General features: G+C 35.7%; 2 protein-coding genes and 2 pseudogenes across 2 annotated transcripts; 3 read left to right on the top strand and 1 right to left on the bottom strand.

Moving 5' to 3' along the window:
* The first annotated feature begins 5,737 nt into the window (after positions 1 to 5,737).
* On the top strand, positions 5,738 to 6,715 carry LOC116124849 (annotated as a pseudogene).
* Positions 6,716 to 8,937: 2,222 nt separating this feature from the next.
* On the bottom strand, positions 8,938 to 10,473 carry LOC116124848 (annotated as a pseudogene).
* Positions 10,474 to 13,709: 3,236 nt separating this feature from the next.
* Positions 13,710 to 17,784, top strand: LOC116124847 (alkaline/neutral invertase A, mitochondrial). The gene is made up of 7 exons (XM_031410608.1): positions 13,710 to 13,740; positions 13,905 to 14,371; positions 14,921 to 15,080; positions 15,238 to 15,449; positions 15,811 to 16,304; positions 16,509 to 16,557; positions 17,114 to 17,784. The coding sequence occupies exons 1-7, from the start codon at positions 13,710 to 13,712 to the stop codon at positions 17,438 to 17,440; spliced, it is 1,740 nt and encodes a 579-aa protein (XP_031266468.1). The 3' UTR covers positions 17,441 to 17,784.
* Positions 17,785 to 17,979: 195 nt separating this feature from the next.
* On the top strand, positions 17,980 to 21,061 carry LOC116124813 (putative pentatricopeptide repeat-containing protein At1g56570). The gene is made up of 2 exons (XM_031410564.1): positions 17,980 to 18,878; positions 19,342 to 21,061. The coding sequence occupies exons 1-2, from the start codon at positions 18,252 to 18,254 to the stop codon at positions 20,551 to 20,553; spliced, it is 1,839 nt and encodes a 612-aa protein (XP_031266424.1). The 5' UTR covers positions 17,980 to 18,251; the 3' UTR covers positions 20,554 to 21,061.
* The last annotated feature ends 117 nt before the right edge of the window (positions 21,062 to 21,178 follow it).

The raw sequence follows: 21,178 nt of genomic DNA, 5'->3' as shown, positions 1-21,178 counted from the left end.
GTATAAACTATTTTAGACTAAGATCAGTTAATCATGTAAATGAGAGGGATGTCCTCTATTTATAGTGGGAGAGTTGAAGGTAATGATTATAAGTCTATAAGTAGGTAAGTGTCGTGCAAATCTTTCTTTGCATCCCATTGGTTATCTGCACGAGAAATATCCTCAAATTATATAGGACTTGGGCATGTGGATAATCCCTAACTACTTGCAAGTCTGGCACTTATCTGCTTATTTTTTTTTTATCATTTCATAGTTGATTTATTATTTTATTTTTTTGGTAACTCTTTCTTTTAAAAATATTGCAATGTATTTTTACTCTTTATTAACTATGAAAATATTTGCATGATTATGGTTTTTCTTTTACTCTATTTATTATTATTTTTTTTTTTTTGGACCTAAATTTTTTATTTGCAAGAATATATATAATATATATTAACATTTACATATATATTAGGTAATTATATATATGTTATTATGATATATATATATACACACACATACATTTGTTTGGTCTATAACTTGTCTAAGTTTGTTCATTTTCATATTGTTAATATATATTGGGTTATGACTTATCTCAATTTGTACATTTTTATATTATTAATATATATTATATATAATAATAGAGAACATGTTTAGAATCTAATAATTGATATAAGTATATAACAATTAAAAATATGTTTTAACTTTTCGCTTATATATCTTAATTTATGACATATATAATTTATGTCAGGAAATAATATGTTTTAATTTGCCACCCTAGTACTTAAAAATGCCTCGATAATTGATTCTAATTCCATGGTTACAAGATTATTTCCTTATTTTAATTCATAATGAAAGATTTTTATTGATGGATTTCAAGATCTATAATCAATTTATTTCTAAATCTTGATAAATTTCATACAAGTCTACAAAACACCTTAAGCAGCACAATACTGAATTTAACTTGTAGATATCGTTACATTGACGACTAGTCCTTTCTTCTTCATCTATATATACTGGCTAGGAGTAGAAGAGAAAGAAGCATCAAATTAAAATGGCCAGAGAGTTGTTCGTTATTGATGGTAGTGTCCCTGCAGGAAGCAATTTTGGGGGACTTTTTCTGTTTTGCGCGGTGGTTGCATCAGTCTCAATGATATCCATGGTCATATTCGCTTGTGGTGACAGCACCCCGGGGAAGCGTCGTAGTGGAGGAGGAGGAGGAGGAGGAGGAGGATGTGGAGACGGAGGAGGATGCGTAGGAGGAGGATGTGGAGGAGGAGGAGGAGGAGGAGGAGGATGTGGAGGCGGAGGTGGTGGTGGTGGCTGTTGAAAGAAACAAATAAAGCGAGCAACTTCTTGAAATTTTTGTTGTTGTCAGAGGCCTTAGATTTGGTATTATATTTTCTACGTGTATTTACATATGTGTTATTCCAGTCATGCATTACTAGTTTGTATATTTTAGGGATGAGAAGATTCACTTCATAATGCGAAATAACTTTTTATACGTATACATTTAATTAAATTAGTTAATTTCATACTTTCGTTAAGATCCATCTAAGTCCTAACAAAAATAAAATTTTTAAATAATCCACAATTTCCATATAAACGTTCTCTACTTTAACTAACTTTCGCTAGAATTTATAATAAGCAATGTTCAGAGTTAATTTTTGTTGATGCTTGATTTTAACACTAACGACTCGCACGTGTAAAATGCTAAACGGGCTTAGAAATGACACGTGATAAAGAAACATGAAATGAAACAATGAATGAGAAGCGATATTTAAAGTGGTTCGAATGCTCAAAAGCGAATCCTACGTCTACTGCTATTGTATTAATAGATGGGTAAAATTGGGTCGCGTGAGGCGAGCTCAGTTACAAACTAGAGAGAAGACAGAGAGAGAGAGAGAGAGTATAAGTTGTTTTAGACTAAGATCAGCCAATCCTGTAAATGAGAGGGATGTCCTCTATTTATAGTGAGAGAGTTTAAGGTAATGATTATAAGTCTACAAGTAGGTAAGTGTCGTGCAAATCTTTCTTTGCATCCCATTGGTTATCTGCACAAGAAATATCCTCAAATTGCATAGGACTTGGGCATGTGAATAATCCCTAACTACTCGTAAGTCTGGCACGTACCTGCTTATTATTATTTTTTTTTTATCATTTCATAGTTGATTTATTATTTTATTTTTTTGGTAACTCTTTCTTTTAAAAATATTGCAATGTATTTTTACTTTTTATTAACTATGAAAATATCTGTATGATTATGGTTTTTCTTTTACTCTATTCATTTTTTTTTTGACCTAAATTTTTTCTTTGCAAGAATATATATAATATATATTAACATTTACATATATTAGGTAATTATATATATGTTATAATGATATATATGGTCTATAACTTATCTAAATTTGTACATTTTCATATTACTAATATATATTATATATAATAATAGAGAACATGTTTAGAGTCTAATAACTGATATAAGTATATAATAATTAAAAATATGTTTTAACTTTTCGCGCTTATGTATCTTAACTTATGACTTATATAATTTATGTCAGGAAATAATATGTTTTAATTTGCTACCCTAATATTGAAAAATACCTTGATAATTGATTCTAATTCCATGATTACAAGATTATTTCCTTATTTTAATTTATAATGAAAGATTTTTATTGATGGATTTCAAAATCTATAATTAATTTATTTCTAAATCTTCCTTATTAATTTATAGACTCTTCTCATTGTGTGGTTGTAGGTGTGTATGTGTAGATATCCTGTTTTTATAGCAATAGCAAATTATGTTATGGTTCAATTGAAAAATGTTCATCAACACTGATACTTTTTCTTTATAAATCCTTGCAGCCCCTGGTCATATCATAATGGTGGATCTTGGCCAACACTTTTGTGGCAGGTAAGCTTAGATATCACTGACATATATATTTAGGCTTCTGAGGATAGCCAATACATGTTTATATTTTTGGGTATTTTTATGGTCATCCTAGTATAATTGGTGGCCACAACAATAGTGAACAATAATTTTACAAGGTCCACCAGTAGATCCATGTCTATTCACGCTCAACCCAGCTGCTTGCGTTTTGTATGTGGATTTGGTTGCATAAAAAATCACCCTTCCCTTTTACCCCTTTTTATAAATCAGTATGGAGTCAGTATTTAAACATTCCATTTTAGGTTGATTCATTGAATGGCCAGTTTTACTTCGTAGTCAACGATGTAATGATGCCCTAAGTAGATAGATAGCATTTATAAACCATGACGGCAGGACGATAGCTCTGGTCGTGTATTCTTTATCTGAAACAAAAGTGTAACGATAGTTCCTGTATGCATCCAAATTTGTTTCTTTTTGGTTTATGGGCTCGTGTTATCAGCAATTGCTTTCTATCTTAAGTCTTTTAACTGAGCTTTCTTTCTAAAATTTATAATTACCTCATTTTCAGTTCACATTGGCATGCATCAAGATGGGAAAATTTGAATTAGCCCAGAAGGCAGTTGACATGGCTGAAAAGAGGCTTGCAGTTGACCGTTGCCTGAATATTATGACACCCGAACAGGAAGTTTATTGGAAAACAAGCACGACTTTTCCAGACATGGACTATTGCGGGGTTCTTGACATCTAAAATGCTCCTGGAGAATCCAGAAATGGCTTCCTTGTTATTCTGGGATGAGGATTACGAACTTCTCGGATCTGTGTCTGTGCTCTTAGCAAGACTGGGCGGAAGAAATGCTCTCGTGGTGCAGCTAAGTCTCAGATTCTCGTCTAACTGAGATACCATTTTTATACGAAGGCATTCGTATAAGGCAGAGTGTCTTTGTATTGTACAGTCACAAGTTTAGGGCATAGTAATAAAGAATTGATAAAGTGAAATTTTAAGCCTTAAAAGTGTAACATATAGAATTTTCAGCATAACTGTACGTATGATGTTTATTCGTCCGATTGATTAACTAAAAAGTTGATCATACAAGTTTCTAGTGACTTAGCATAGAGGAGGCCCTGGATTCTACTATGGCTCTTTTGCAAGTCTCTGTATTTTTTTATTATATGCAATGGTTACACTTACACATTCACCATATTTATTTATTTATTAATGATTGGTTTATATTTTTTGATTATTTGCTTCCCATGGATGCTCTTTACCCAGACATCTTTGAGTTGATATATATTCAGGTTCTGTCTTGAATCCCATGACTCAAGTTATAGCCATTAATTGTGGTCTATGGTTATAAGTTTACTTTCCCCGAATAGTTATCACCAGAGATGAAGTGGGATGGCTTCTCTTTATTCCCTTTTAGTTGAGTCCTATTTGTTCTCGCCTTCTGTTCGCTAGTAATAGCCATCTCAAGTCTCATGAATTGTGAATTATCAATTGTTTCGGTGTCGTATATATGAAGTTAAAAGTTCTCTAATTCTGGGCAAAATATTCGACTTATGTGCTTGGCTTGACAAGCTCAAATTGCCCATCTCGAAGTTTTGTTATACAATCAAGGAGCACCCACTAGATGTAAAAGTTTGAGAAATAGTTCGTCTTTGGACAGGCTATGATCATGTAATATGAGCTCAAAGAAACTACTATCATCCGCTGCCACCTCCACTTTTCACTTCAATAAATTACCACCCATTGTCACGAACTCTCTTATATGGCCCCTAAAACCTATACCCACCAAAACCACCTACAACACAAAGGGTCCATCCATTTTAGCTACAAACTCATTAGATCTACTTCGAGAAGGGCCTAATCAAGAACACGTACACTGTTCGATGAAATGCCGACAGAGACGTGGTTACGTGGACGGCCATGATTGCATGCTACACATCTCTAATTACCACACTCATGCGTGGAACATGTTGGTTGAAATGGTTAGAATGAAGTTGAGCCAAATGCATTACCGTATCAAGTGTGTTGAAAGCTTGTAAAGCAATGAAGTTGTTTTGCATGGGGCTTGGTTCATGGACTGGCTATTAAGAAAGGCTTGGAAGGGTCGATTTTGTTGATAATGCACTCATGGATATGTATGCTACGTGCTGTGTTTTCATGGATGATGCCTGTATAGTCTTTAATTATGAAAATTAAGAATGATGTCTCGTGGACTACCTTGATCACTGGTACACTCACAGAGGTGATGGCTATGCTGGCCTCAGAGTCTTCAGACAAAGCTAATGGTAGGTAGTTATTATCATAGTATTACTTTTTTCAAACATATTGTGTTTTCAAAACACTTCCGCTTTCAAAATTCGGACTTGTACTCTAACCGAAAGAGTTGTAAGGACAGTTATGTCGCTCCTATCAGTTTTGGTGAAAACGTTAACTTTCGCCAAGAGCTCAAGTCTGGTCTTTAAAAAATTGTGGGACATCCTCACCTGACAAACTCATAATAGAAGTGTCATTGCTAACACTAAACGGAAATTGTGGCTCCAGATAGATATATGGCATATAAAAAATATATAGTTGACCCCATTTAGGGTACAGGCTTGCTTGAACAGAGTTACAATTTTCAACAAGATACAACTTTGTTGTAGGAAAGCTTCACTCGGGTAGTTTTATAGAAATAATAAATAGATTAGTATATATATAAGCGTAATATTGTTGCATTTTATTGCAAGCAGGAGGAAGTAGAATTGAGTCCATATAGCTTTTCGATCGCAGTTAGAGCTTGACCTCGACTGGACGGCTTATTTTTGGCAAGCTATCATGCAGCAGTGACTAAACAGGGTTCGGATCCAATCTTCCAGTAATATTCTATGCTAGACATGTATTGCAGGTTGTGGTGGCTTATCTGAGGCAAATCAATACTTTCATGAAGACTGAAAAGATTTGATAACATGGAACACATTAATAGCTGGATATAAGAACGGATTCCTTAGAATCTCTCATATATTTTCAGATGGAGTCAGAAGGATTCTGTCCATTTCTTCACATTTACTAGTATTATAGCTGCCTGTGCTAATTTGGCAGTCCTGAGGTGTGGACAACAGGTTCACGTGGAATTGTTCGCAGAGGCATTGATGAAACTTGGCATTGGCTAATGCGCTCACGATATGTATGCCAAATGTGGAAACATATCTGACTCGCAGAAAATCTTCAGGAATGTCTCGCAGATTAGTCACTTGGACTTCAATGGATTGGATATGGGGCACATGGATATGGAAAGAGGCTGTTGAGTTGTTTGATGAGATGGTTACATCAGGTGTTCGACCTGATAGAATTGTTTTTATGCTGTTCTGAGTGCTTGCAGTCAGCTGGATAGTGGATGAAGGCTTGAGGTACTTCAGCTCAATGATGGGTGATTACAATATCAAGCCAGATAAAGAGACATATGGCGTGTTGTGGATTTGCTAGGCCGAGCTGGAGAGTCAGGAGGCATATGAACTGATAGAGCGTATGCCGCTCAAGCCTGATGAGTCCATTTGGGGTACACTACTCAGTGCTTGTAAAGCACATAGTTTCCAAATTTGGCAAATTGGCGGCGCAGAGAGTTTTAGATTTGAGGCCAAATATGATGGGGACTTATGTGACGCTGTCAAATATTTATGCGGATGAAGGTAAATGGGGAGACTTTGCGAAAGTGAGGAAGCTAATGAAACTTATGGAAACAAGAAAGAAGCTGGGAGGAGTTGGATAGAGGTGAAGAACCAGGTTTATAGTTTTTTTGTTAGTGACAAGATGGGTTCTCACACAGATCGGTCTACGAAATTTTGGAACTGATGATCAGGCTATGAGCGAACAGAAAATGTGCTGATATAGACTGCTTAATACATACCTAATGGTGGAATTGAAAAGAAGTGAAAGCTGTAGAGATAAGAAACCTTAAGATGATTATTGGCTGAAGTGTTTGAACTCCTGAATATCATTGGTCCTCACAGACAACTTATGTTGGTAACATGGAAGAGATTTATGTTTACAGGTCCGGAATTCTTTGTAAAAGGTTCTCTTTGGTCCATTTAAAAGTCAATAAAGAAGAGGGGCAGTGTTATACTCTCAAATTTTTGAGGCAGTGACATTACATTATTTTTCAGGCACACACATGGATCACATAATCTACAAATCCTTCTCAACAATGACAATCACTAGAGATACAAAACTCGGATATAAACTGGATATGTAACATCATTCAAAAAAAAATGGTCAATGATGATGAGAAAGAGATATCAAGCAATATTAGCAAAATGCACATTTTGAATCTAAAATATTCATTCGTTAATTCATTGTGGTTGTATTTGGTCAATATTACTTTTGTTGTATCATTTAGCTGCAGAAATACTTAATCATTGGGAGCTTCGTATTCGGTCAATGTTACCATCTTGTACCACTTAGCTGCCAAAAGGTTTTGTCAAATTATATAAAAATGAAAGTGGTTCATTTTGTACCTTGGTAAGAGAACATTCATTGCCAGCATACATATTGATCAAATTCTGGAAATGCAGAATTACCGGCCCTCATTGCAAAAGCAAAAACTGGTTGAAATGGTGCAATAATGAACATATTTGTGCCAGAATAGCAAACCAAAAATGCACACACATAAAGAGCAAATATCTTTTATTAAACGTGTACAAATGGAGAGCCTAGTTTGCCTACTCCTCTGCTGTATACTATTCAAGTACTACATCCCACAATCACAATCACCAAGATACAGGATAACACTGATGGAGAACTTTTCTCCTACAATATCACTTCAGCTGAATGACAATCTGCAACTCGAACAGAAGTGTAACTCAATTAGTAAAAGAGAAATGGACGCAACTTTAGAAAAAGCTAGGCAAATCTGCTGAGGAATTACATTTGTGCCATCACGTTATACCAATATACTAAAACGGTGCCTATCCTCGCCATGGAAAACATATTCTTTAAAAGCTCCTACCATTTGTCACATGTTTGCTGAAGCAATCTTTGGATAAAGAAGTCTGGCTCACACCCTGCATAACAAAAATGACTGGATTTAATTTCAGCATAACATAAGATATGTGGTTGATAATAGAAATGGCTCATGTACCTGATCCTTGGTGGTATCTTCCAAACCAGTGCCATGCAAAGAAATGAACATGGTATATAAACCCCATGCTTGTGTCCAGCATAGTATGAGTTCGTAGAAAAATGGCCTCTTTGTAAAATAATAGATCTGCAGTGGTTTTCCATTGAAATATCCCAATTTACTGTTTTTACCTCCATTGTCCTCAACCATGGCACTAAAATTACTGCCTGCTTTCACTTCTCAACATAGTGGCTGCATAAATCCTTACCGGGTGAGCTATTTGTTGCTACAATAAAGCTTTGCTGGAATGCAAGATATCCTATCAATGCCATCCAAGGAGACCCATTGCACAACTAAACTGCACAGAATATATACTCATACCTGTTAGAACTGACAAGTTCTTCAGTGAGATCTCATCAACAAGTAAAAATCAATTTGCCCAAGTATGATAATCTGCTACCAGTAATCCAGGCAAAACAAGAACCCTGCTTAAAGTGGTGAAAACGATGACGATCCCTCACACAATTTCACGATCAAAAGCTTTGGAAAACTTTGCTGCAGTGTGACAGTCATTACATATTCGCATCTTGATTATCCGTATTGGTGTTGGTGGACTTATAGTTATAAGCCCAAAGGCAATTGCAAGCTTCTCACTGTGTCTAAATAGAGTGGATTCCTTCTCTTCTTCATCAATGTCAGTGAAACTTCATGTGTATTTGGTGCATAACCTTCAATCTTCAATCTCTTTGACATTTCATCTAACATATCCCGATCTCATTTATCTGTGGGGGTGTCTTATCCCCCGCCAGAACTCATGAACTATTCCATTTGCTTCAATCATGCTGCAGCCTGGGACCTTCACCACTCCACGTTGCGTCATTGTCCCCCTCACCTCAAGAACATGATCCCAATTACCTTTTATGCATTTATGTTGGACAGTAAACATGGAAACCATCATGATCAGGTTGAAGCTCAACAAGCTTTCTTCCTACCCTCCCCCCATTTCATGTTACCATGTTTCTTACAGGCTGCAAGCAAAGCACCCCAACTAGCACCATCTGGGGACATGGGCATACCTCCATGAGTTTCTCCGCTTCTTTGAGCATACCTGCACGTCCTAGAAGTCAACCATACATCCATAATGCTTAATATTGGGTTCCTCCTGTCCTCTTGAATCATGGAATTAAAATGATGTGCCCTTCATCTACAAGCCCATGTGCCGACAAGCCCCAAGAACCCCTATAAAGTTATCTCATTTGGCACTATACCGCTTTTCTTCATCTCTGAAAACATGTCAAGTGACTTGCCCACCAAGCCATTCATCGCAAAGCCAAGAATGAGAGCATTCCAAGTAGAAACCCCCTTTTCCTCCATCCCATGGAAAACCTCCATTGCATTTTCCACACACCCAAGTTTCATGTACATGTCTATAAGGGTGTACCCAGAATGACATTAATCTTGAGTCCATGCTTCCTATATATGCATGAATCCCCTTGCCCTGGTCAAGGGCGGCCAAGTGGGTGCAAGCTGAGATGACAGTCACCAAAGTGGTCTCATCGCTGAATCCCATGAAGCTGCATCTCCTGGAACAATGCCAAGGTCTCAAGTATTGGTTGTTTTGAGCAAGCCTGAAATCATTGCACTCCAAGACACAACATCCTTTTCAGTCATGATATCAAATAAAGCTCTGGCCTTTTCAATTGAACCACATTTCCAGTACCCTGATATCATAGAATTCCAAGATATCAAGTCCAAGCTGTAACCTGCATTGAACAGTTTCTCAGCCGTATATCTCCCCACAACTTGAATACATGTGAATCAATGCATTTTGAAATTAACATAAGATTCAATTCCAATCTTCACAACTAAATTATGATCAATTTCCCCGTTGTCACAACCGTTAATGTGCACAGGCAGAAAGAACGCTAACAACCACAACCTCATCCACCATAACTTTATGATCATTCATTGTCATGAACATAACCAAGCCTCCTCGTACATCTCATTCTGCTCATAACAAGAAATCAGCGCACTCCATGAAACCAAATCTTTCTTACCATTTGATTAACAACCTACAAGCCTCATTCACATAACTCTTCTACCAAACAACACAATCATTGAATTCGAAGCAATTATGTTCCTTTCAGGCATCCTATCATAAATACCTTCGCCTCTTCTAAATTTCCCGCGTTAACATAACCTGCCAAGATAGAATTCCAGAAACCAGTCCAACACAGGACTTACACATCAAAAAGTTTACGTGCAATCACACAATTTCCACAAACAGCATACATATTATCAATGTATTATTAACTATACGTCTGAATCAAAACCCACTTTCACAACGTGATCATGAATCAATTTCCCTTCAAAAACGGATAAACGTAGTGCACTAGCTTGAGCAAGAAGTGGTAAGTGTAATTATCAACACCCACATTGTCATTCACATAAGTTTGTCAACAAAAAGGCTTTTTGAGGAGAGTTTCTTTGAATAAAGGCTCTGATCATGGTGTTAAAAATGAACGCATTTGGGTTCTCTATGTAACTAAGACTTTGAAAAGTAATCGATGTCTAATTCGTGGAGCATTTGAAAAGTCTACTTGCAGCAAATGTGTCTGTAAAAAGCCAGTGAGATCATTTGAGAGAGTATCTGAGTGAATAGTTTCAAATTTTGACATTTTGGCAACTGGGTCTCTAAGATTGAGAGTTTTTAGTTGGTTTGAAGATGGGTTTTACATTAAGTGATGATTTAATTGGGGAAGAGAGATGTGCCAGTTTTGCTGTCAAAGACATAGGGCTATTTAATTATGAAAGAGAGTCAACTAAGTGGTGAACACCATAGAGCATTTGGACATCTCAAAAACTGGTTTGGAGGGGAGACATTTGAGTAACCTCATTAGAAGTTGAATTCAGAGGCCAGAAACCATTGGCGGCATAGTCTCATCATCACATGGGAAATAACCTCATTCTCATAATATTTTTACATACAACATTGCTTCATAGGGTGGTTGTTGATGATATTGAAAGCCACATGCATTATATTTATTGATTTTTTTTTTTTTTTTTAATTTCTAATGATATTTTGACCTTTAATGGTTGTGATCATCAGTGATGCAATTGATAGTTTTAATTATAGTACAAGACCAATAATTTTATCATTTTCTAATTAAAAAGGAAGGAAATTTTATTTTTTATTTTTTATAACCGTATTCGAGCTTGTTTATGCACATCTCAATTAATTATAATGTTTTTTTTTTTTTTTTTATATCTGGAGTCACAACAGAGCTTGAATACATATCAACTAATCCCTAAAGTTCATTAAATATCTTACAAACCAAGGGATAGGCAAGGGTCAGGTCAAGAACCCCTGTCTCCAAGCCTGCCTCGAGGCCCAGGGGAGTCCCTGAACGGAGATTTAGGAGAATCCCCGAACTCAGCCCGCGGGAATTTGGGGATTTTTATCATTTCATAGTTGATTTATTATTATTATTATTTTTTTGTAACTCTTTCTTTAAAAATATTGCAATGTATTTTTACTCTTTATTAACTATGAAATATGTGATGATTATAGTTTTACTTTTACTCTATTATTTTTTTTTTTTGGACCCAAATTTTTATTTGCAAGAATAATAATAATATATATTAACATTTACATATATATTGGTATTATATATATGTTATTATGATATTATGTATCAAATATAATTAATGATGTTCTAATTTGTAGATGATTATTGAAAGATTCTATACAAAGAAGATATTTTAGTTTTTTTTTAAATGATATTTTTTTATTGTGATTATATATATATAATATATATTATATAATATATATATATAATATATATATATATATATAATATATAATATATATATATATTAATAATATATATATATATATACTTATTTATTTATTTGGGTTATGACTTATCTCAATTTGTACATTTATATTATTAATATATATTATATATATAATAGAGAACATGTTTAGAATCTAATAATTGATATAGTATATAACAATTAAAAATATGTTTTAACTTTTCGCTTATATATCTTATTTATGACATATATATTTATGTCAGGAAATAATATGTTTTAATTTGCCACCCTAATATTTAAAATGCCTCATAATTGATTCTAATTCCATGATTACAAGATTATTTCCTTATTTAATTCATAATGAAAGATTTTTATGGATGGATTTCAAGATCTATAATCAATTTATTTCTAAATCTTTCTTATCAATTTACCTTTTTAGACTCTTCTCATTTAAAAAATAAAAAAGTCTATCGAGTAATATGCTTTTTGAATTAAAATAGAAAAAATAATTTTACTAATTATATATATATATAAGGGAAAAGACTACTACCATGTTTTTTACTGTTTGGACTTATCTTTAATAGACCTCTCCCATCCACAGCCATTCACTCGTCTCTTCGTGTCATTCCTTAAATTTTCTCAATGAAAATATCTACTTTGAAACTTCAAAATCCGCTTGAATTTAATGTCTTGAAGATTCGTAGGACATTCAATTAGCTTGGCTTCAAATGATAATATTATATGTGAACGCTATATGCTGTTCCGACTCTAGAGAGTCACTTCAGTTATTTCATATAGTTTTCAAAGCATTGTCCCATGGTGTTTGAATTGTCACGCCCTGTACAAACGACAGTACTCTTGAAGCTTCCAAAATCCACATCTTGATAAATTTCATACAAGTGTACAAAACACCTTAAGCACACATATTGAATTTAACTTGTGATGTCGTTACATTGACGACTATTCCTTGCTTCTTCATCTATATATACTGGCTAGGAGTAAGAGAAGAAACATCAAATTAAAATGGCCAGAGAGTTTTTCTTTATGATGTAGTGGCCCTGCAGGAAGCAATTTGGGGGACTTTTTCTGCTTTGCGCGGTGGTTGCATCAGTCTCAATGATATCCATGGTCATATTCGCTTGGTGACAGCACCTCGGGAAACGTCGTTGGAGTGGAGGAGCAAGCAGGAGAGCATGTGGGAGGAGGAGGAGGAAATGAAAGGAGGAGGTGGGAGGAGGTGGTGGCTGTTGAAAGACAATAGCGAGCAACTTCTTGAAATTTTTGTTGTTGTCAGAGGCCTTAGATTTGTATTATATTTTCAAGGTGTATTTACGTATGTGTTATTCCAGTCATGCATTACTAGTTTGTAAAGTCAAATTTTTATCGGATTCTTTTCTTTTCATATCACTTGAAAATCAATAACCAATGAAATCCTGTATATTTTAGGATGAAAGATTCACTTCATAATACGGAATAACTTTTTATACGTATACATTTATTAATTTAGTTAATTTCATACTTTCGTTAAGATCATCTAAGTCCTAACAAAAATAAATTTTTAAATAACTCCACATTTCCGTATAAACGTTCTCTACTTTAACTAACTTTCGCTAGAATTTATATAAGCAATGTTCAAAGTTAATTTTGTTGATGTTTGATTTTGACACCAACAACTCACATGTTAAAGTGCTACGCGGCTTAGAAATCACACGTGATAAGAAAACATGAAATGAAACAATAATGAGAAGTGATATTTAAAGTAGTTCGATGCTCAAAAGCGAATCATACGTCCACTGTTATGTATTAATGATGGTAAAATCGGTTCGTGTAAGGCGAGTTGAATTACAATCTAGAGACAATACAGAGAGAGAGAGAGAGAGAGAGTATAAACTATTTAGACTAAGATCAGTTAATCAGTAAATGAGAGGATGTCCTCTATTTATGTGGGGAGAGTTGAAGGTAATGATTATAAGTCTATAAGTAGGTAAGTGTCGTGCAAATCTTTCTTTGCATCCCATTGGTTATCTGCACGAGAAATATCCTCAATATAATAGGACTTGGGCATGTGGATAATCCCTAACTACTTGCAAGTCTGGCACTTATCTGCTTATTTTTTTTTTAAGCTAAAGTTCAAAACTTGTCAACTTCTGTTGAGACTCGTGTGAATGATACAAATTTTGAAAGAATTTATGTTCAAAATGGTATAAATGTTAAGCCTTTGGTTGTTGAGAGAATTGATAAAGATGAAAACATTGTGGGGGGGCAAGAATCAATAGCTGAAGTTGGTAGTGTTGAAGAAGTCGATGGAGACAAAAATTTGGAGGGTGTTAAAAAATCAAGGATTGAGACTTGTCCTAGGAGAGAAGAGACTGATATTGAAAAGGAGGCATGGAGATTGTTGCAAGAATCTGTGGTAACGTATTGTGGGAGTCCTGTAGGGACTATGGCTGCTAATGATCTTAATGATAAACAACCGTTGAATTATGATCAAGTGTTTATTCGTGATTTCGTGCCTTCTGCTTTGGCTTTCCTGCTGAGAGGAGAATCGGAAATACTGAAGAATTTCCTCCTTCATACCTTGCAGTTACAGGTGATAATTCATAGTTTACCGTAATTGCTTTTTAGTGGTTGTAATATGTTATTTTGTGCTTTGGCTACTTATGTCTGATGATGAATATTTGTTTTTTTAATGTTCAGGTTCATCTAATGATGGTTTTATATTGTATTATTCTATTGCATGATTGTTTATGTTTAGGTTCATGTGATGATCGTTTTATATTGTGTTATTCTTTTACATGATTTTGAGAGGATACATATTTAAGAGAAGGTATATATATATATATAATATTAAGAGGGCATATCATTATCAATTATCAGTTTGATGATTTTGGTAGTTGTGATGCAAACTTCTGCCAAAACTACTGAAGGGGAAGTTTTTGTCAGATTTAATTTTATTTATCTCTGATTCTTTGTTTGTCATGTTACAAACTGTCTTCCTGTTCTGCAGTCTCAAATATGGGATGACAATCTGTTTTACTTTGTTCGTTGTCCCTTTCTGTTGATTGCATTGCTAGCATATTTTAGCCATATGGTATTTGATCAATTTGAAGTAACTATATTTTTTTCATGTTCAATTTAGAGTTGGGAGAAAACGGTGGACTGCTACAGCCCAGGACAGGGATTGATGCCAGCTAGTTTTAAAGTCAGAAGTGTACCTCTCGATGGCAATAAGTTTGAAGAAGTCCTAGATCCAGATTTTGGTGAATCAGCAATTGGTCGTGTTGCACCTGTAGATTCTGGTTTGTGCACTGACAAAATATGATTTTTTTTTTTTTTTTTTTTTTTCTTTTAAAGAGTTAAGATGTCACACTGTTAGTACTTTCTGCCTTGTGCTTTTGTAAGTTATTCCTGGAGTTTCTGTTTGTGATAGCATCAGTTTTTATGCTTCTGTAATAGGATTGTGGTGGATTATTTTATTGAGGGCATATGGAAAGATCACTGGTGACTATGCATTACAAGAAAGGGTGGATGTTCAGACGGGCATAAAATTGATTATGAATTTGTGCTTAGCTGATGGTTTCGATATGTTTCCTTCTTTGTTAGTCACTGATGGGTCCTGCATGATAGACCGTCGGATGGGTATCCATGGTCACCCCCTTGAGATCCAAGTGAGTTTGAGTCCATCTTTCTTTTTCTTGTCCTTTATGTATTTACCTTTCAACTAAAAATTGGGTATTTCATGTTGTCATTGAGTATCTGCATGCCAGTTAGAAGGATACTTTCCATGGTGTGTCTACCCTTTTAACTTGTCTATGTGAAGTGAATGAGAAAAACCGTTGAGAGATAGCTGTTCCCCATGTTGAATTGTTTGATGGAGATACCTGGTTTCTGAACTTTTTGAGTTTTTAAAGCTCTATATGGAATGTGGGAGGGGGATTAATTAGAAACATGAAATTCCGAATTAATGAAGTTGAACTATGCTTGGAATGCAATATCATGAACTTACCTGTCTAAAATTTGTTTCTGCAGGCCTTGTTTTATACAGCCCTACGGTGTTCTCGTGAGATGCTCTCAGTAAGTGAAGGATCCAAAAATTTAGTTAGAGCCATCAACAATAGGCTGAGTGCATTATCGTTTCACATAAGAGAATATTATTGGGTGGATATGAAGAAGATCAATGAAATATACCGGTACAAAACAGAAGAGTACTCCATGGATGCCACCAACAAATTCAATATTTATCCTGATCAAATTCCTGCATGGCTAATGGATTGGATACCAGAGGAAGGTGGATATTTGATTGGCAATCTACAGCCTGCTCACATGGATTTTAGGTTCTTCACGCTTGGTAACCTTTGGTCCATCATTTCATCTTTGGGTACTCCAAAGCAAAACGAAGCTATTTTAAATCTTTTTGAAGCCAAATGGGATGATCTTGTGGGGCATATGCCTTTGAAGATATGTTACCCTGCTGTGGAGCATGAAGAGTGGCGTATTATCACTGGCAGTGATCCAAAGAACACGTGAGTTCTGTGTGTATATTTTTGCAGGCACTTGCGCATGTGTGTGCATGTGCGCATGTATATGTGTGCATATATATCCTTTATGTGTGTGTGTGTATGTGTGTATGTGTAGATATCCTGTTTTTATAGCAATAGCAAATTATGTTATGGTTCAATTGAAAATGTTCATCAACACTGATACATTTTTCTTATAAATCCTTGCAGCCCCTGGTCATATCATAATGGTGGATCTTGGCCAACACTTTTGTGGCAGGTAAGCTTAGATATCACTGACATATATTATTTAGGCTTCTGAGGATAGCTCAATACATGTTTATATTTTTGGGTATTTTTATGGTCATCCTAGTATAATTGGTGGCCCACAACAATAGTGAACAAATAATTTTACAAGGTCCACCAGTAGATCCATGTCTATTCACGCTCAACCCAGCTGCTTGCCGTTTTGTATGTGGATTTGGTTGCATAAAAAATCACCCTTCCCTTTTACCCCTTTTTTTAAATCAGTATGGAGTTGAGTATTTAAACATTCCATTTTATGGTTGATTCATTGAATGGCCAGTTTTACTTCGTAGTCAACGATGTAATGATGCCCTAAGTAGATAGATAGCATTTATAAACAGCATGACGGCAGGACGATAGCTCTGGTCGTGTATTCATTTATCTGAAACAAAAGTGTAACGCATAGTTCCTGTATGCATCCAAATTTGTTTCTTTTTGGTTTATGGGCTCGTGTTATCCGCAATTGCTTTCTATCTTAAGTCTTTTAACTGAGCTTTTCTTTCTAAAATTTATAATTACCTCATTTTCAGTTCACATTGGCATGCATCAAGATGGGAAAATTTGAATTAGCCCAGAAGGCAGTTGACATGGCTGAAAAGAGGCTTGCAGTTGACCGTTGGCCTGAATATTATGACACCCGAACAGGGAAGTTTATTGGAAAACAAGCACGACTTTTCCAGACATGGACTATTGCGGGGTTCTTGACATCTAAAATGCTCCTGGAGAATCCAGAAATGGCTTCCTTGTTATTCTGGGATGAGGATTACGAACTTCTCGAGATCTGTGTCTGTGCTCTTAGCAAGACTGGGCGGAAGAAATGCTCTCGTGGTGCAGCTAAGTCTCAGATTCTCGTCTAACTGAGATACCATTTTTATACGAAGGCATTCGTATAAGGCAGAGTGTCTTTGTATTGTACAGTCACAAGTTTAGGGCATAGTAATAAAAGAATTGATAAAGTGAAATTTTAAGCCTTAAAAGTGTAACATATAGAATTTTCAGCATAACTGTACAGTAGTGATGGTTTATTCGTCCGATTGATTAACTAAAAAGTTGATCATACAAGTTTCTAGTGACTTAGCATAGAGGGAGGCCCTGGATTCTACCATGGCTCTTTTGCAAGGTCATCTGTATTTTTTATATTATATGCAATGGTTACACTTACACATTCACCATATTTATTTATTTATTAATGGATTGGTTATATTGTATTTGATTATTTGCTTCCCATGGATGCTCTTTACCCAGACATCTTTTGAGTTTGATATATATTCAGGTCCTTGTCTTTGAATCCCATGACTCAAGTTATAGCCATTAAATTGTGGTCTATGGTTTCAAGTTTTGCTTTCCCCGAATAGTTATCACCAGAGATGAAGTGGGATGGCTTCTCTTTATTCCCTTTTAGTTGAGTCCTTATTTGTCTTCGCCTTCTGTTTCGCTAGTAATAGCCATCTCAAGTCTCGTGAATTGTGAAGTTATCAATTGTTTCGGTGCGTATATAAGTGAAAGTTAAAGGTCCTCTAATTCTGGGCAAAATATTCGACTTATGTGCTTGGCTTGACAAGCTCAAATTGTCCATCTCGAAGTTTGTTTATACAATCAAGGAGCACCCACTAGATGTAAAAGTTTGAGAAATAGTTCAGTCATTTGGACAGGCTATGATCATGTAATATGAGCGCAAAGAAACTACTATCATCCGCTGCCACCTCCACTTTTCACTTCAATAAATTACCACCCATTGTCACGAACTCTCTTACATGGCCCCATAAACCCTATACCCAACCAAAACCACCTACAACACAAAAGGGTCCATCCATTTTAGCTACAAATCTCATTAGATCTTACTTCGAGAAGGGCCTAATCAAAGAAGCACGTACACTGTTCGATGAAATGCCCGACAGAGACGTGGTTACGTGGACGGCCATGATTGCATGCTACACATCATCTAATTACCACACTCATGCGTGGAACATGTTGGTTGAAATGGTTAGAAGTGAAGTTGAGCCAAATGCATTTACCGTATCAAGTGTGTTGAAAGCTTGTAAAGCAATGAAGTGTGTTTTGCATGGGGCTTTGGTTCATGGACTGGCTATTAAGAAAGGCTTGGAAGGGTCGATTTATGTTGATAATGCACTCATGGATATGTATGCTACGTGCTGTGTTTTCATGGATGATGCCTGTATAGTCTTTAAAGTTATGAAAATTAAGAATGATGTCTCGTGGACTACCTTGATCACTGGGTACACTCACAGAGGTGATGGCTATGCTGGCCTCAGAGTCTTCAGACAAATGCTAATGGTGGGTAGTTAATTATCATAGTATTACTTTTTTCAAACATATTGTGAGGTTTTCAAAAACACTTCCGCTTTCAAAATTCGGACTTGTACTCTAACCGAAAGAGTTGTAAGGACAGTTATGTCGCTCCTATCAGTTTTGGTGAAAACAGTTAACTTTTCGCCAAGAGCTCAAGTCTGGTCTTTAAAAAATTGTGGACATCCTCACCTGACAAACTTCATAATAGAAGTGTCATTGCTAACACTAAACGGAAATTGTGGCTCCAGATAGATAGGATGGCATATAAAAAATTATATAGTTGACCCCATTTAGTTGGACGTAAGGCTTGCTTGAACAGAGTTACAATTTTCAACAAGATATCAACTTTGTTGTAGGAAAGCTTCACTTCGGGTAGTTTTATAGAAATGTATAAAATAGATGTAGTATATAATATATGCTTAATATTGTTGCATTTTATTGCAAGCAGGAGGAAGTAGAATTGAGTCCATATAGCTTTTCGATCGCAGTTAGAGCTTGTACCTCGACTGGACGGCTTATTTTTGGCAAGCTAATACATGCAGCAGTGACTAAACATGGGTTCGGATCCAATCTTCCAGTAATGAATTCTATGCTAGACATGTATTGCAGGTGTGGTGGCTTATCTGAGGCAAATCAATACTTTCATGAGATGACTGAAAATGATTTGATAACATGGAACACATTGATAGCTGGATATGAAAGAACGGATTCCTTAGAATCTCTCAATATATTTTCACAGATGGAGTCAGAAGGATTCTGTCCAAATTGCTTCACATTTACTAGTATTATAGCTGTCTGTGCTAATTTGGCAGTCCTGAGGTGTGGACAACAGGTTCACGGTGGAATTGTTCGCAGAGGCATTGATGGAAACTTGGCATTGGCTAATGCGCTCATCGATATGTATGCCAAATGTGGAAACATATCTGACTCGCAGAAAATCTTCAGTGAAATGTCTCGCAGAGATTTAGTCACTTGGACTTCAATGATGATTGGATATGGGGCACATGGATATGGAAAAGAGGCTGTTGAGTTGTTTGATGAGATGGTTACATCAGGTGTTCGACCTGATAGAATTGTTTTTATGGCTGTTCTGAGTGCTTGCAGTCATGCTGGATTAGTGGATGAAGGCTTGAGGTACTTCAGCTCAATGATGGGTGATTACAATATCAAGCCAGATAAAGAGACATATGGCTGTGTTGTGGATTTGCTAGGCCGAGCTGGGAGAGTCAGGGAGGCATATGAACTGATAGAGCGTATGCCGCTCAAGCCTGATGAGTCCATTTGGGGTACACTACTCAGTGCTTGTAAAGCACATAGATTTCCAAATTTGGGCAAATTGGCGGCGCAGAGAGTTTTAGATTTGAGGCCAAATATGATGGGGACTTATGTGACGCTGTCAAATATTTATGCGGATGAAGGTAAATGGGGAGACTTTGCGAAAGTGAGGAAGCTAATGAAACTTATGGGAAACAAGAAAGAAGCTGGGAGGAGTTGGATAGAGGTGAAGAACCAGGTTTATAGTTTTTTTGTTAGTGACAAGATGGGTTCTCACACAGAGTCTGTCTACGAAATTTTGGAACTGATGATCAGGCATATGAGCGAAACAGAAAATGTGCCTGATATAGACTGCTTAATACATGACCTGAATGGTGGAAATTGAAAAGAAGCGAAAGCTGTAGAGATAAGAAGACCTTAAGATGATTATTGGCTGAAGTGTTTGAACTCCTGAATATCATTTGGTCCTCACAGACAAGCTTATGTTGGTAACATGGAAGAGATTTATGTTTACAGGTCCGGAATTCTTTGTAGAAGAAGTTCATTCTTTTGGTCCATTTAAAAGTCAATAAAAGAAGAGGGGCAGTGTTATAAATCTCAAATTTTTGCGGCTAGTGACATTACATTATTTTTCAGGGACACAACATGGATCACATAATCTACAAATCCTTCTCAAACAATGACAAATCACTAGAGATACAAAACTCGGGATAGAAACTTAGGATATGTAACATCATTCAAAAAATAATGGTCAATGATGATAGATGAAGAAGATATCAAGCAATATTAGCAAAATGCACATTTTTGAATCTAAAATATTCATTCTGATTAATTCATTGTTGTTGTATTTGGTCAATATTACTTTTGTTGTATCATTTAGCTGCAGAAATACTTAATTCATTGGGAGCTTCGTATTCGGTCAATGTTACTCATCTTGTACCACTTAGCTGCCAAAAGGTTTTGTCAAAGTTATATAAAAATGAAAGTGGTTCATTTTGTACCTTGGTAAG

Source organism: Pistacia vera, unplaced genomic scaffold (genome assembly GCF_008641045.1).
Source record: "Pistacia vera cultivar Batoury unplaced genomic scaffold, PisVer_v2 Contig157, whole genome shotgun sequence".
NCBI lineage: Eukaryota > Viridiplantae > Streptophyta > Magnoliopsida > Sapindales > Anacardiaceae > Pistacia > Pistacia vera.
This window is presented reverse-complemented; position numbering and strand designations above follow the sequence as displayed.